This window comes from Homarus americanus, unplaced genomic scaffold (genome assembly GCF_018991925.1).
Source record: "Homarus americanus isolate GMGI-L3 unplaced genomic scaffold, GMGI_Hamer_2.0 scaffold25827, whole genome shotgun sequence".
NCBI classification, from domain to species: Eukaryota; Metazoa; Arthropoda; class Malacostraca; order Decapoda; family Nephropidae; genus Homarus; species Homarus americanus.
Genome location: NW_024738300.1, coordinates 4,924,111 through 4,939,923, shown reverse-complemented (window position 1 = coordinate 4,939,923; position 15,813 = coordinate 4,924,111). Strand labels below are relative to the sequence as shown.

At 43.4% G+C, this 15,813-nt stretch overlaps 1 protein-coding gene across 1 annotated transcript in view; it reads left to right on the top strand.

The window, feature by feature from the left end:
* The first annotated feature begins 3,058 nt into the window (after nucleotides 1-3,058).
* Nucleotides 3,059-15,813, top strand: part of LOC121873942 — a 54,307-nt gene continuing 41,552 nt past the window's right edge. The window contains exon 1 of the mRNA XM_042377821.1: nucleotides 3,059-3,156. Coding sequence (XP_042233755.1) covers nucleotides 3,078-3,156 — 79 coding nt within the window. The 5' untranslated portion in view covers nucleotides 3,059-3,077. The remainder of the gene's footprint in view (nucleotides 3,157-15,813) is intronic.

Sequence of the window (15,813 nt, the reverse complement as noted above, 5' to 3'; positions counted from 1 at the left end):
GGAAGAGGCGGTGGTGGATAGGAGTGAGGTTTGGTTGACAGGGGCTTCGTCTGAGACGAGGGCGGTGGTACAAAGTAAGTTTTCCCCGGGCGAGGATCAGGACGCTGTGGGCAATTGGCATTCCAGGCGTGGTGACTGCCATGGCAATTGACACACCGTGGAATAACTGGGATTTTGTTCTGAATTTTCGATTTGCATTCCACTGTGTCGTGAGAACCTGCACAGAAACCGCAGGCGACCATCCTTGTGCACTCCCAGGTGCGGTGTTTCGACCATTGGCAACGACCACAGATTTTCGGGGTTCCGATAAATCGGTCGAGAGGACAGTTGTGAATTGGTCCTACATTCACCTTCGGAGGGAGGGGGCCCACCCACCAGCCGATGAGTTCTTTGGATGGACGTTTGGAGACCGGGTTGATGCGGCGTTCCATGTCCTGTAGTTGTGGAAGAAGAGGGCGAAGATCGTCGATAGGGATCTCCCAGGGTACGTGGCGAACCATTACCTTGGTACGACGAGTTTCTGGGGTGATGGTGGTGAACTTCAGCATCAGCTCTCCCTGGGGAGCAGGAAAGCTCACCTGAGTGAGCAGGCGTACCGTCTCGTCCATTTGTGTGGTGACTATCACGACTGTGAGACCTCGGCGGAAGTTAAGTGTTGAGTCCTGAAGTGGAGAGCAGTGACGGAAGAACCAGGTCGTCCGTGTGCTCAGAGGCAAGTCCCGAGGAAAGGCGAGACGACGAAGGCGCGACGGAGCAGGGAGACAAAGGGAATCCCCAATGTCCATTGTCGGCGGAGGGTCGGTCATTGAGCCACATGTAAGCTCACTTGGGGACCCCGATGACAGGAGGAGTCCACCCTCTACAGCCCCAGAAGGGGTGTGAGGGGGAGCCGTGGTCCCTGCTGGAGACCCTGACTTCTGAGGTTTCTGCTTCTTCTTTGACTTGTCTTCAAGAAGAAAGTCGTCAGCATCATTGTCATCTACTGCCACCGTTTCCAACGAATGGACCGTTTAACGGCGGGCATAGGGCACGTTGGCAACACTGCAGTCAGGTGGAGTGGTAATGACGTCACTGCTACGTCACACTATCACACTGCGCATGCGCAAACTTGAAAAACTTTGCTCAGAGGGATCGGGTGGTAGGACCAGATGTTTTATCCCCAAAAAATGACAAAGTCCAAAAAGTAAAAAAAAAATAGATGCCACTGTGCTGATAACTGGGTCTTACTATAGTTGTCTGCACAGGCTGGGATTGGTAGACTCGCTGAATTCGTCAGAAATATGACTTTTAAGGAGCAGTCTCTTACAGCCTTTGTTGACATTACACACGCATGCACGTTGCTCTGTTCATCCTATGTCAGACTCATCACGTTAAACTCGAACGTTATAATTCGGTCAAACCTGTTGAATACAATTAAATTTAATATTTCATCTAAATCATACATCACTCATACATCAATTTTTAATCCAATATACATTTACATAACAATCATAGCTATGTAATTAGTCTAATCTTAACACTTACAATGAGTACTTAATTTGCCATAGTTTATGTTGTCACAATGAAAAATGATGCACTGGACACAGTCTACTTGTGTACACAATAAGTACCAGTTAAACTTACCTGTTGAGAGTCTCAAGAGAAATCAGGTTAGGTGTTGCCTCTGTGGTCTGGATAACTACAGTTCCAATACCCTGCGTCGCCTCCCCAACCCTCGCTTGTCGGCGAGGGCTGAGTCAGGTGATTATACAAAAACAAGCTCCCCTTACTACCACCCAACACATCAACTACTCTGGGTCTCCCATCTTCCACCATCTCAACACTCTATATACTGCATACAGGCAGGCACACCCAATAAACATGGCATGACTTACAGCCTAACATAATGTTTGTTTATGTGTCATCCTACTCATTACTGCTTGTGGTAACAATATATATATATATATATATATATATATATATATATATATATATATATATATATATATATATATTACATATATATGGTGAGCATAAAGTCTTTCCCTGATTATGAAAAATCATATCTCGAAGACGATTTCATAGACTTTTTTCATGCATATTTTAAGCTGCAAAAAACTGTATGTTTGTACCTAGCATATGTTTTGTGTAATAAATGTTTGTAATTAGGGAAAGACTTTATGCTCACCCTGTATTTTTTTTTATGCTTCATATGTGTTGCTCATTTCGTGACATGGGTCTTCACCCTAGCCTAACAATTAAAACCATAAAAAAGTAGCATGTGACGGCCTCTGCAAGGTTTAAATTAAAAGTTTTTAAAGTATTTGTAAAATATGAAATGGATTCACGAACCGACAAAATGAAACTTTACTGGTACTATAAGGTAAGCTAAAGTCTGGGAGTAAAGTACGAATGTTCTCTGCTAGCTATCATCATTATCATGGTTGTGTTGATATATTTTCTTGGCGAGCGACTGATGCGGTGACTTACTGCGCTTTCAAATTAAACAAATTTTCGACTCGCTATCCCTACTTAAATCCTATTACATATAAGCCATCGAATTAGGTCATCAATTTCATTAGCTTCTATAACAGTTAACTCTAAAAACGGCCTTATTTATACACCAGCCTCTCTCTCAAAACAGAACGCAAATCCTCCCCCCAAAAATCCCGAATATCCTCCACAATGCATTGTGGGAAACGAATGCTGGCGTAGTTATGGTTGGTCTCTTGTCAGACCAGATAGATATCTCTTTTTACTAGTGAGTGACTGTAAGTAACAAGATCACATACAGTGTTGCTGACAGCCGATCTTGGTTTTTATTTTAATTAAGTTCATTTTAGTTTAAGAAAGTCATATTAGATTGAGTTCAGTAATTTACAGCAGTTTATGAAAGATATATCGTAAATATTCCTTCACTGGCTGAGTTTAAAGGATACATTAAGAAAGTGTTTTAACAATTTATAATTTCTCCATTAATTATAAGTACTGTACTGGCAAAATAGTAAGAAGACCAGAATTAGGAACACATTTTATACATAAATCATTGTAATATTTTTTCATCTCCTCCACTAACAGGTTTGGAATGAACAAGGAAGATGGTCGTGGCTGTGACACTTGCACTTTTATTTCTACCAATTGCTTTCCTGGTTGTTGCTCAAGTACCTTCACCTTCTGGTAAGTGGGTTGTAGTGATAATTACTGATAGCTTTTAAGTATAAACCTGTTAAAAGTTATTGGTATAAGAAATAATGGCCAATATGAAATACGTTATTACTGTTACGACACAAATGATAAACAACGTTGTTTGTACTCCCTGGAAACTGCATTAAAAATTTACTATTAAAAACATTTTATTTAAACATATATCAATTTGTGGTAATAAGAAACTCTATCAAAATATAAATTTGTTGAATAAAACTAAGAAAAGATATTATATAGAAATGGAGGAAATGTATAGTTTCATATTAACCGAGTGCAATTTGTTAGACAAGGGTAATTCTCTACAAAAAATTTAAGTATTTGGAAGAATATCTACTGGAAGTTATTCTCATTCACATACATAATAATTCTTACCAAAGATGCAAATTTCAGGAAAAATTACCCTTATATCCATGTATTTTTCTAAAACTTATTTTGTATTATATACAGTAATAGTAATTCAAAATAAACATGTAGCTAGTAATACCAAATTGATCACTAGCGCTACAGTACGTATTATGGGTCTTTACAACTAGGTTTATCATTAGTGTGCCATATGGCAGTGAAAACATTCTATCAGATCGTCAACAAAATTATGAAAAAAAATCGCTGTTTACATTGCGGGTAATTTTTTTTTCTCTCTCATATATATATATATATATATATATATATATATATATATATATATATATATATATATATATATATATATATATATATATATATATATATATATATATATATATATATATATATATATATATATATATATATATATATATATATATATATATATATATTGTTACGAGTTGGGGATTTAGAATATAGTTAAAAGTCTACCCAGATCCCAACAGGCAACAACAATAAAAAAATTAAGACAATCGGACTATAAAAGGGTAGACAAAGGATGCGAGTTTTTGTTGTGTATAATAAAGTACCATAAATTCCTTAACAAAATATTCAGCTTTCTATAATTTACCCATAACCATACTTAACCTAAACATTAACAGTATATACATATTTATACAACATTTAATAATTTGAAGCAAGTGGACGCGGAGAGACAATATAGGATAACAAATACTTAAGTGCGGAGCTGAAATGGCTGACGAGTAAGGCTGAGTATTGTAGAAGACGGTAGGTAGTCACTGTGCCATAGGTTTCCAGGATAGGTGATCCTGTGGTCACTTCCCAGAGTGAACTGAACTCTCCTCGAACTGGAGCTGACAAAGAAGACTTTGAGGAGGTGACACAACAACCAGGATATGGAGAAGGGAAACCCGGGAGTGGTAACTAAGACGAGTCATACTCGTGTTTCGTCCCTAGATGGCGTTGCTCGTGGTGCTGGGTAGGTAGATAAGGACAATAGATGGCGTGGTTCGTAGTGCTGGGTAGGTGGATCATGACAATTGGTGGCGTGGTTCGTAACACACCCCCCCTCCAAAGACCTCCGTAGCGCGGGCGCGAAGGAGGTGATCACCTGGTGCGTCTGGAGAGTAGCTGCTGCATTTCCACTGAAGCTCGGGATAAGGAGTCCGCAATCAGGTTGTCCACCCCCTTTATGTGCCGGACTTGTAGATTATAGGGCTGGGTGAGGAGAGCCCAGCGGAGGATTCGCTGGTTGGAGGTCTTGTTGGTTTGAATGAACGTGAGTGGGTTATGGTCGGCGAAGACTAGGGTTGTTTGTGGGCAAGACTGGAGGTAACATTCAAACTTCTTTATTGCCAACACGAGAGCCAAGGCCTCCTTCTCTATGGTCGAGTAGTTGGTCTGATGTTTTTTCAACTTGGCGGAGTAGTATGCCACAGGGTGAAGGACATCAGTGGTTGGGTCGGGTTGTAGGAGCACAGCCCCAACTCCGACACGGCTAGCGTCGATTTGCAGATGGAAGGGGAAGGTGTAGTCAGGGGGGTGGACTACAGGCTTGGAGGCAAGGAAGGCTTTGAGGCGGTGGAAAGACTGGTCGCACTTCTGGTTCCAGATGTTAGGGACCGCAGAACTGGTAAGGTCTGTGAGGGGTCCGGCCACGCTGGAGAAGTTACTGCAGAACCGACGGTAGTAGCCGCACATCCCCAGGAAGCGCACGAGTTCCTTCCTCGTCCTTGGAGTGGGGAAGGACAAGATGGCTTTAACGTTTGCGTCCTTGGGTCTGACCATACCATGCCCAACGATATGTCCCAGGTAAGTCACTGAGGCCCGGCCAAAAGCAGATTTAGCCAGGTTTATGGTGAATCCAGTCTCCTGCAGTCGTGCGAACAGTATCTCCAAACGCACCATATGTTCGTCCCAGCCGTCCGACACCACCACCAGGTCATCCAGGTAGGCGAACGTCCCACCTAGGTCCTGAATTAGGTAATTGATGGCCCTCTGGAATGTGGCCGGAGCATTAGAAAAGCCAAACGCCATAACCAAATATTGAAAAAGACCAAATGGAGTTATAAATGCCGAGATTATTTTTGCCCTATCCGTGAGTCCCACTTGATAATATCTTTTCAATAAGTCCACCGTACTGATAAATTTGGCACAGCCTATGCTGTCTATTATATCTTCAATCAAAGGTAAAGGGTAGGAGTCTGAGACAGTGACCTGGTTCACTTTACGATAATCGGTACAGAAACGAAAAGTGCTATCGGGTTTTGAATCAGAAGGTAAGGTGAAGCCCAGGGGGAGGTACTGGGCTCAGCTAAGTTATGTTTTAACAAAAAATCTACCTCCTATTTCATAATCTCTCTTTTTTGTGGATTTAGTCGATATGCTGATTGCCTAATGGGTTGTACATCATCCGAGATTAGCTTAATATCATGTTTAAGTATATTGCAAAACCCTGGGAGGTCTGACGTGACTTTAGGAAATGTTGATAATAACTTAGTGAGAGCTTTTGCTTGAGATGGTTTCAGAACAGAAAAATACTCATCCAAGTTGTTGAGTATGTGACTGTTAGCAGGGTTTTCTTTAGGTAGAGGGAAGTCTAAATTCTCCAATAGGTCCATGTCATCTGTCTCCGGCCCTGACAAAACCGTATGCAATACAGGTAAGCTTATAGCCTCTGGGATGTCTTCCTCTGACTGCCTGGAATGGTAAAGTTTCATGAGATTAATGTGAACAAGTTGTGAATCTTTTCTGCGATCAGGAGTTTGGACTATATAGTTGAGGGAAGATAGTTTATTAGCATTGACTTGAAAGTTTTGATGGAACCGTTCCAAGCAACCTTGGAATTGTGGGTGGTAAGCCGAAGATGTACAATGGTCCACACTGAGGTCTTTCATCACCTGTTTGAACAAAGATGGATCAGATTGTTGGGCTTTAATGAGCTCATCCTTACTAATGGTCTTGTTGTACAGATCTGTGGGTAGGAAGATATTGGAGGTGTTTTGAGATGAAGAGGGCCCATTTCGCACACTCTTTGACCGGGTGACAGCACAAGATGGGAAAAGGTGAGGAATAGTTTCTTCAAGGCCAGTGGTGGAGTTGACAGGTAAGGGAGAGTAGACTGTCTTTATGTTGGGAACCACTAGATCTCCTACCAAGTCATTACCCAATAATAAATGAATGCCGCTCACAGGCATTGGATCTTTCCTAATGGCTACTTGCACTTCCCCAGTAATCAAGGGACATTGGAGGTGCACTTTAGTTAAGGGATAGGAAGAATGGGATGAGAGATCTGAAATTAGAACACTCTCGTTAGTAAATGCGGTAGATATATCAGGAATGACGTTAAACAGGAGGATAGATTGTGCTGCGCCCGTATCACGTAGTATACGAATAGGGAAAGAACGAGACCCCTCTATGATTGAAATCTTTCCCTCATAGGTAAATGAAGAGAAGAGATCCTGACGGGGCCTTTTCACATTGGTGGTTGCTATTGGTTTGGATTTGGGATCCAGGGAACTACTTTTAGCAGTTCAACACTTTGGGTGTTTACAAGGCTGGATCGTATGGCCTGGGTTTTACAGTAAGAACAATAAAACTTGGTTGCATTAGGAAGGGGGGGGGGCGTAGGTGTGGGACCTTTCGACCTACCACTCACGTCCCCAAGGTTATCATCAGAGGAGGACCTAACATGCCGGAAAGTACCACGTTCCCTACGGCACAGTGACTCCACCAGCAAGGCGTACGCATCAGCCAGCTCAGCCGCACGCCCTAAATTAACCTCTCCACGCTCCTCCACATGCTTCAAGATGTGAAATGGTATCTTGCTCTTCCACTCCTCCAGGACTACCAAGTTTAACAAATCCTGAGGTGGCCATTAAGAAAACCTAGATAAATTAATTAATGGTCAAAAGATAAGATAAGTGGATTACCCTAGAAAATATCACGGCAGTGGATAACCAGAAAGTCCCGGAAACTACCCAAGTTAAACCTAGGGAAATCACACTTATGAATATTGTTCTTCTGATAAGATCCTTAAATGAGGATAAGAGACTTGAAAGAGGAAGGGCGTATTACGGCATTAATATAAAGATCCGGATTAACAACCCTTAGATACTTGAAACAGGAAGGGTGTATTACGGCATTTATATAAAGATCCGGATTAACAATCCTGAGATACTTGAAACAGGAAGGGCGTATTACGGCATTAATATAAAGATCCGGATTAACAACCCTGAGTAAACAGGAAGGGCGTATTACGGCATTAATATAAAGATCCGGATTAACAACCCTTGAGTTTGGTATGATTGACCCCGAATGAGATAATGAGAAGAACAATAATGGAGGCTTTATAATTATGGGGTCCTGGTAGAGCGGGGCGTCCCAAGATATCACTTCACCCTAAACTAGTGACTATGGAACAGCCTACTCTGGAGTGAGGGTGTGGCATTAAACAGATCCGGATTCTTCCCTACACTCGATAAGACTTACTACACGACTGCCACGTGTAATAACAGGTAAGCCTTATGACACTTGGAACCTAATATCCTACGTCTGTCACTCTTACTATACGATAATACCAATATATGCACACACATATGAAGGAAACTTTAAACCACCGTAAAGCAATTGTGAACAGAAGTGACTGGGAGGAATAATTAACAATGAGTAACAAGGGGGTTAAGAAATATGGCACCTAAGGTCGTGTCCTGTCACGGTCGCCATTTGTTTAGAGTTGGGGATTTAGAATATAGTTAAAAGTCTACCCAGATCCCAACAGGCAACAACAATAAAAAATCAAAGACAATCGGACTATAAAAGGGTAGACAAAGGATGCGAGTTTTTGTTGTGTATAATAAAGTACCATAAATTCCTTACAAAATATTCAGCTTTCTATAATTTACCCATAACCATACTTAACCTAAACATTAACAGTATATACATATTTATACAACATATAATAATTTGAAGCAAGTGGACGCGGAGAGACAATATAGGATAACAAATACTTAAGTGTGGAGCTGAGATGGCTGACGAGTAAGGCTGAGTATTGTAGAAGACGGTAGGTAGTCACTGTGCCGTAGGTTTCCAGGATAGGTGATCCTGTGGTCACTTCCCAGAGTGAACTGAACTCTCCTCGAACTGGAGCTGACAAAGAAGACTTTGAGGAGGTGACGCAACAACCAGGATATGGAGAAGGGAAACCCGGAGTGGTAACTAAGACGAGTCATACTCGTGTTTCGTCCCTAGATGGCGTTGCTCGTGGTGCTGGGTAGGTAGATCAGGACAATAGATGGCGTGGTTCGTAGTGCTGGTTATGTAGATCATGACAATTGGTGGCGATGTTCGTAACAATATATATATATATATATATATATATATATATATAAATATATATATATATATATATATATATATATATATATATATATATATATATATATATATATATATATATATATGTATATCATGTAAATCACAATGAAAACGTGGATAAAGATAAATCTTGATAAAATCACGGGAAAATGGAAACTGGAGCACCTTGGCTTTCGTCTTTATTCTAGACATCTTCAGGGCAACTGAAGATGTCTTGAATACGAAATTTTCCCATTCATATATATATATATATATATATATATATATATATATATATATATATATATATATATATATATATATATATATATGTATATATATATATATCTTGATAAAATCACACGGGAAAAGGAAAACAACGAAAGCTAAGGTGCTCCGTTGTCTCCCTTTTCCCGTGTGATTTTATCAAGATTTATCTTAATCACGTTTTCATTGTGGATCTACATATATATATATATATATATATATATATATATATATATATATATATATATATATATATATATATACACATAAATGGATTAATAATTATTTAAGGAACATCATTGGCTAAAGGAAGGCTATAGGTAGAAGGATAAATCGTGGCGAAATTCACCTCTGGGACTATTATAGGGTATTGGCGAGTAGGGTTAAAACCGAGATAAGGAAAGCCAAGAGGAATAATGAGGTAAGGATAGCAAGGGAGGCGAAGACAAACCCCAAAGGATTCTACCAAATGTATCAAACTAAAACACGAGAAAAGATTGGACCAATACGGTCAGACACCGGAGAGCTCACTGATAACGACAGAGAAATGAGCAATAATTTGAATAAATATTTTTCAACAGTTTTCACCACCGAAAATTTCAACATGATATCCGAGGCACCGACTCTATTCAGAGATAGTGAAGAAAACAAATTAAGTGAGATAGTAGTGACTAGTAACGATGTTAGTAAGCAAATAGACAAACTAAAGCCTAATAAGTCACCTGGTTCCGATGAGATATTTGCCAGAGTATTAAAGGAATGTAAGGAAGAGCTTAGTATGCCCTTAGCAAAGAATTTGTTTAACATCAATCGTAGGCAAATTACTGGAAGCAATCATCTCAAACTCTATTCGAAATCACCTGGAGAAGCACTGATTGATCAATGATTCCCAGCAAGGCTTCACAAGCGGACGTTCTTGACTAACTAACCTATTAACATTCTTTTCATCAGTTTTCGAATCGGTGGACGAGGGGCACACTTATGATGTGGTATATCTCGACTTTAGCAAATCCTTCTACAGAGTCCCCCACGAAAGACTAATTAGAAAGGTAGAAGCACATGGGATCAAAGGCGACATCCTTAAATGGATTAGGGCGTGGTTACAGGACAGGAAACAGTGAGTGAGCATTAACGGCACCAAGTCCCATTGGAGCAACGTCACAAGTGGTGTTCCCCAAGGCTCAGTACTTGGACCATTATTATTTATTATATACATAAACGACATAGATATCGGCATAGATAGCAACATAAGTAAATTTGCTGATGACACTAAAATAGGACGTGTTATTAAATCTGACGAGGACTCGGCAAAACTACAGGAAGATCTAAACAAATTTTTCGAATGGTCTGAAAAATGGCAGATGAAATTCAACGTCGACAAATGTAAAGTACTCAGTATAGGAGATGTAATCAGGGAAACCAGATACCAGATGAACAACGATGCCATAGAGAAATCCGACTGCGAGAGAGATTTAGGAGTTGTTACGTTTTAAATGCAGGAAAGTGGCTTTCTTACCGTAGAACTCGGATACCTTCACACTGGTTACTCACCCAAGAGATTATGGTGTATCACTACATAGAATTTTGCTCTGCTTCCGGCATTCAATGCGTTATGTACTTGATAAATGATGATTTAATGAATTCCACTAACTTCCAACATCCATCTAAGTTATTGGTTATACTTTGTCATAACCAATCAGTCATTACCCTTGGTAATAATAATAATAGAGGGATCACAGATACGGGCAGATGATTTCACTTACGTTTATTTGGCACAATTCCATACACTGGACTTATAATTTGCATGGATAGGTCAGTCACTCACATTCACGCCACAGTACCGTAAGTTATAAGGGAGAGTTTGTCAACCTGGTGAATTAATCGTTTAGATCTATTAGGCCGGCCTGGAGTGCTCTTGTAGCAAACAGGCCCTCACCATTGATCACTTCCTTTACAGGATGTGTTAACTTGTCGCTGGACTTAACAAAAGTCTCGGGGATTTGCACACACAGACTCGTAGCACTGGTAGGACTGTATGGCCCCTGATCTTAAGTCCGCGGAGCAGGAGGTCTTCTCTAACCTAAGGTCTAAAGCCCACTGGCTAAATTGTTTTTTTTTCTTTTGAGGCGTGAAGTGATGAACAGTACACCACTGTCCCACTGGCCTGCCCCCTCCTACATGTCCCAGTCATGGCTGGCCGGGTGCCTTATCTCTACCGTAAACAAACATTTGGGATGGGTTGTGCGGGAGGCCCAACGCAACCCATGACAATCGCCCCTACTAAGAAAAATTTTTCTCTTGGAGAATAAATTTTCACCACCTGTATACAATCAAGAGAATGCCTAGCCCAGACACACAATTCGACATTCACACTGTGGTGTGTGTGTAACACTAACACTGCAACGGAATGTAGTCGCCAATCGCCACTGAGGGAAAATCTCAACATTTTCTTTATTTTTTTTTTGGCTGGAGGAAAACTCCGCGGCGAGGGTGACAATTCCCGAGCAATAGTTCATGTGAAGCGTAAGCACGCTACATTTACATTACAGCAACGTTTTGTGTGGTGTAGGGTATGTAGACATTGTTTAGGTGGCACAGGTGTTGTGTTATGTTCTCAATTGTAGAAAGGTGTGAGAAAATTATACATAACATATGACGAGCCGCCAGACGCTTGGAGGCTCGAGTCGACTGGAGTCTAGACCAACTCCACACTCATTTGGGAAGGTGACCTCTCAATCAGTTGCTCAGGTTCCCCCACAAGCCGAGATAGGAGGTCAGCCCCCACATTCAGGCTGCCCTTGATGTACCGGAGGACGAAGTTGAACTGCTGGAGATACAGTGCCCACCGCATCAGACGAGCATTTGCATTCTTAGATTGTCGGAGACTGGTGAGCGGCATGTGGTCGGTCTCCAACACAAACTCACCTCCGTAGAGATAGTAGTAGTACTTCTTGATGCCTTCCACCACTGCCAGAAGTTCCTTCTCGACCGTGCTGTAATTCCTCTCTGCAGGTTTCAACTTGCGACTGTGATACGCAACTGGAAAAACCTCGCCGTCTGCCTCTTGTAGTAGCACTGCGCCAACCCCATCCTGTGAAGCATCGGTCCGGAGGATGAAAGGCTCTTCCTTCCTCACCAGTTTAAGGATGGGTTGCTTGCATAGCAGGTTCTTGAGGGCACTGAAAGAATCCTCTTGTTCAGGTCCCTATTGCACCTTGTAGGATGCATGTTTCTTGAGCAGGTCGGATAAAGGGAGAGCCACCACGGCAAAGTTTGGGATGAAGTTCCGGTAGTACCCTACGAGGCCCAGGAATGACCTCACTTGTTTTTTTGTAGTGGGCCGTGGTGCATCTTGGACCTTTTTGATCTTCTCATTCTGACAGGTGCAGCGTCCTCCGCCGACACTGTGCCCGAGGAACTGTACTGCAGCCTGACCGATCTCGCACTTGCTTGGTTTCACGGTCATGTTTTTTTTTTGGAACCTCCGGAACACCTCCTCTAAGAGTTCCAGGTGTTCCTCAATTGTTGCTGAATGGATTAACACATCGTCCACAAATGCCTCAACTCCCTTGATGCCGTTTAGGACTTGCCTCATGACACGGTTGAAGATGGCAGGGGAGTTTGTGAGACCAAAGGGAAGGACTCTATACTGGTAGAGCCCCCTGGCGTACCAAAGGCTGTGATCTGCCGACTCTTCGGGTCCAGTGGGATTTGCAAGAACCCCTTGGTCAGATCAAGTTTGGTAAATAACTTGGAACCAGCTATTCTTGAAAAAATAGTTTTCTGATCACACATAGGTTCAGCATCCACCTGGGTAATGGCATTTACTCTCCTATAATCCCCACAGATCCTGACACCCCCATCCTTTTTTCGGACGACTACCATAGGACTACAGTATGGAGACGATGATTTCTCGATGATTCCTACTGCTTCCATTTCCTCAATTTCTTGTTTGACAGTGTCCAGTAGTCGCATAGGTATAGGATAGGGCTTTACCCGAACAGGTGTAGGGCTGGTCAGTTCAATAGTGTGACAGTCGACCCGGGCAACTCCTCGCTTATCAGAGAAGATGTCCTTGTAGCGATGCAACAGAGAGCCAATGGCATCTCGTTCCTCTGCTGATAGATTTCCGTTCACCTCAACGTCCGTGAAAGTCTCACTCTGGCGGGAGCGTGCAGTGACAGGCCCATCCTCCTCATCACTGTCAGAGATCACTGTGGCAGCACAAGTTACCCCTGAATCACACTGGGAAGGCTCGTCCCTGTCTTCCTCAGTGGAGACTGTACCCCCGATCGGTGACTGGAAGTACTTCTTCAGCATGTTGATGTGGAACTTCTTTCGTCGAGATCCCACCTGGACGATGTAAGTCAGATCCGAGACACGCTCTGCAATGTCGAATGGACCTTTCCACTGAGCCAGTAACTTATTGCGCATCGTAGGCAACAGAACCAGGCACTGATCACCTGGCTTGAAACAACGAAGCTTGGCCTTCTTGTCATAGTAAGTCTTCTGGACCTCTTGAGCCTTTATCAGCTCTTGCTTTGCCAGTTGACAGGTTTCTTGGAGACGATCAGCTAAGTCAATGACATATGTATAAGTGGTCTTGACTTCCGGATCTGATTCCTCATCATCCCACAGTTCCCGAAGAACCTGTAGTGGTCCCCGGACGGACCTGCCGTACATAAGCTCGAAGGGAGACACCTTGAGCGAGCTCTGTGGCGCCTCCCGGTACGCGAACAGAAGTGGGGCAATGTAGCGTGGCCACTCCTTAGGTTGTTCGGCTGCCATCCTCCTGAGCATTTTCTTGAGCGTCCCATTAAACCTCTCACAGAGTCCGTTGCACATCGGGTGATAGGGTGTTGTCTTTAGCCCCTTTACCGATAGCAACCGCAACAACTCCTCCATCATGGCAGAAGTAAACTGGGTCCCCCTGTCACTGAGGACTTGTTTGGGAATACCAACCCGACAGAAGATTTCCAACATGGCTTCTGCAACAGTCGTGGCCTCAATGTTCCTCAAGGGCACAGCCTCGGGCCACCTCGTGCTAAAGTCCACCAAGGTGAGAATATACTTTGCCCCATCGCTCGCCCTTGGGTTTATCGGCCCTACAATGTCCACCGCCACCCTCTCAAAGGGTTCAGAGATCAGTGGGAGGGGCCGTAGTGGTGCAGGCGGAACTCGCCCTCGATCACTGGTTTTCTGGCACACATCACAAGAGCGGACTAGCCTGGTGATCTCCTGGCCCATCCTTGGCCAGAAGAACGCTGCACTGATGCGGTCAAAGGTCTTCTTTTTACCCATATGACCGCCAAGAGCAGTGCAATGACCTAGCTTGAACACAGCCAGGCGGTACTTGGAAGGAACCACGAACTGCAGTCGTGTTTCACCCAGAGACGTCACAGTCTCTCGGTAGAGACGGTTCCTCTTCTTTACGAACCTCGTTCGATTCCCAAATGTCTCCTTGATGGTCCCAACTATCAAACTCTTGTGTACCGAAGTGAGCGTGCTGTCATCCTCTTGCTCTTGGACGACATCCTGACTATTGATGAGATCAGACAATGTGGCAATAGCCAATGGGGTGACTCGAGGTTTTGTTTGGGCCATACCCCGAGTGACTGCAGCAGCATTAACTTGGGTCAAAGCGGCAGCATCAGTTTGGGTTGCAGCATCCACTGCACAACTGTTTCTTGCTCCCTTGATATTCCCAATGATGAGATCGTATATAGGTTCCCACATGACTGCTGCAGTGACCCAACCTGAGAAGAAGGGGGTGTCCACCTCAATCTTGGCCACTGGAACCGTTTGAATGTAACTATTGGCTAATTTAACACTTACTTGTGCTCCGGTGTATTGATGTTGCTCCACCATTTCCTTCCTGACAATACAGCCCGATGCCCCACTATCTCGCATGACAGTCGCTGGAACTCCTCCAACGTATCCAGGTTTAACAAGGAAGGTGGGGTGACCCCTGGAGGAGAGGTTGGAGGCGGCAGTTAGTCAGTAGGGGTGTTGGGGTAGACTTGATTCGGTATGAGCCCCTGCTTCAGGTTGCATGACGATCGGCCCTGCTGGAAGGTCAGGCCACTCCCCGCCCACAGTTTGAACATCGGCGGCTTCCTGCTGCTGGTCTCTTTGTGGATTATTATTGCTGGCACCTTGGCCTACGAATTGAGCCACGGCGGCTTCCTGCCGCCGGTTCCATCGTGGATTGTTGCCCGGGCGCCAACTGTCCTGATACTTCGGGGGGGCCTTGGTACTGCTTCTGCTTCTGTTTCTGTTGCTGTCTTTGCGGTTGTGGTTGCTGGTTATTTCCTTGTTGCCTGGGTGGGTTCGGTGGCTGTTTCTGTAGAGGTTGTTGACTTTGTTGGATACCTGCCGACTCCCTGTTCGACCACCGCCTCCGAGTGTGGTACCCGAAAGCGCTGAAATGAGCGTCTGATTTGCTTGCCATTTCCTTCGACGTCTTAACTCCATTAGCCCTGATTTGAGCCACATGTTCAGGGGGACAAGACCTTTCTAACTGCGTGCGCACCATTAAGTCTATAACCCCTTCCACGGACTTGGGGGTTTCATCCTTACTCATCCACTGAGCCACATAGTCCCTTAAACGATCCCGGAACTGTGCAACCGTTTCATTTTCTT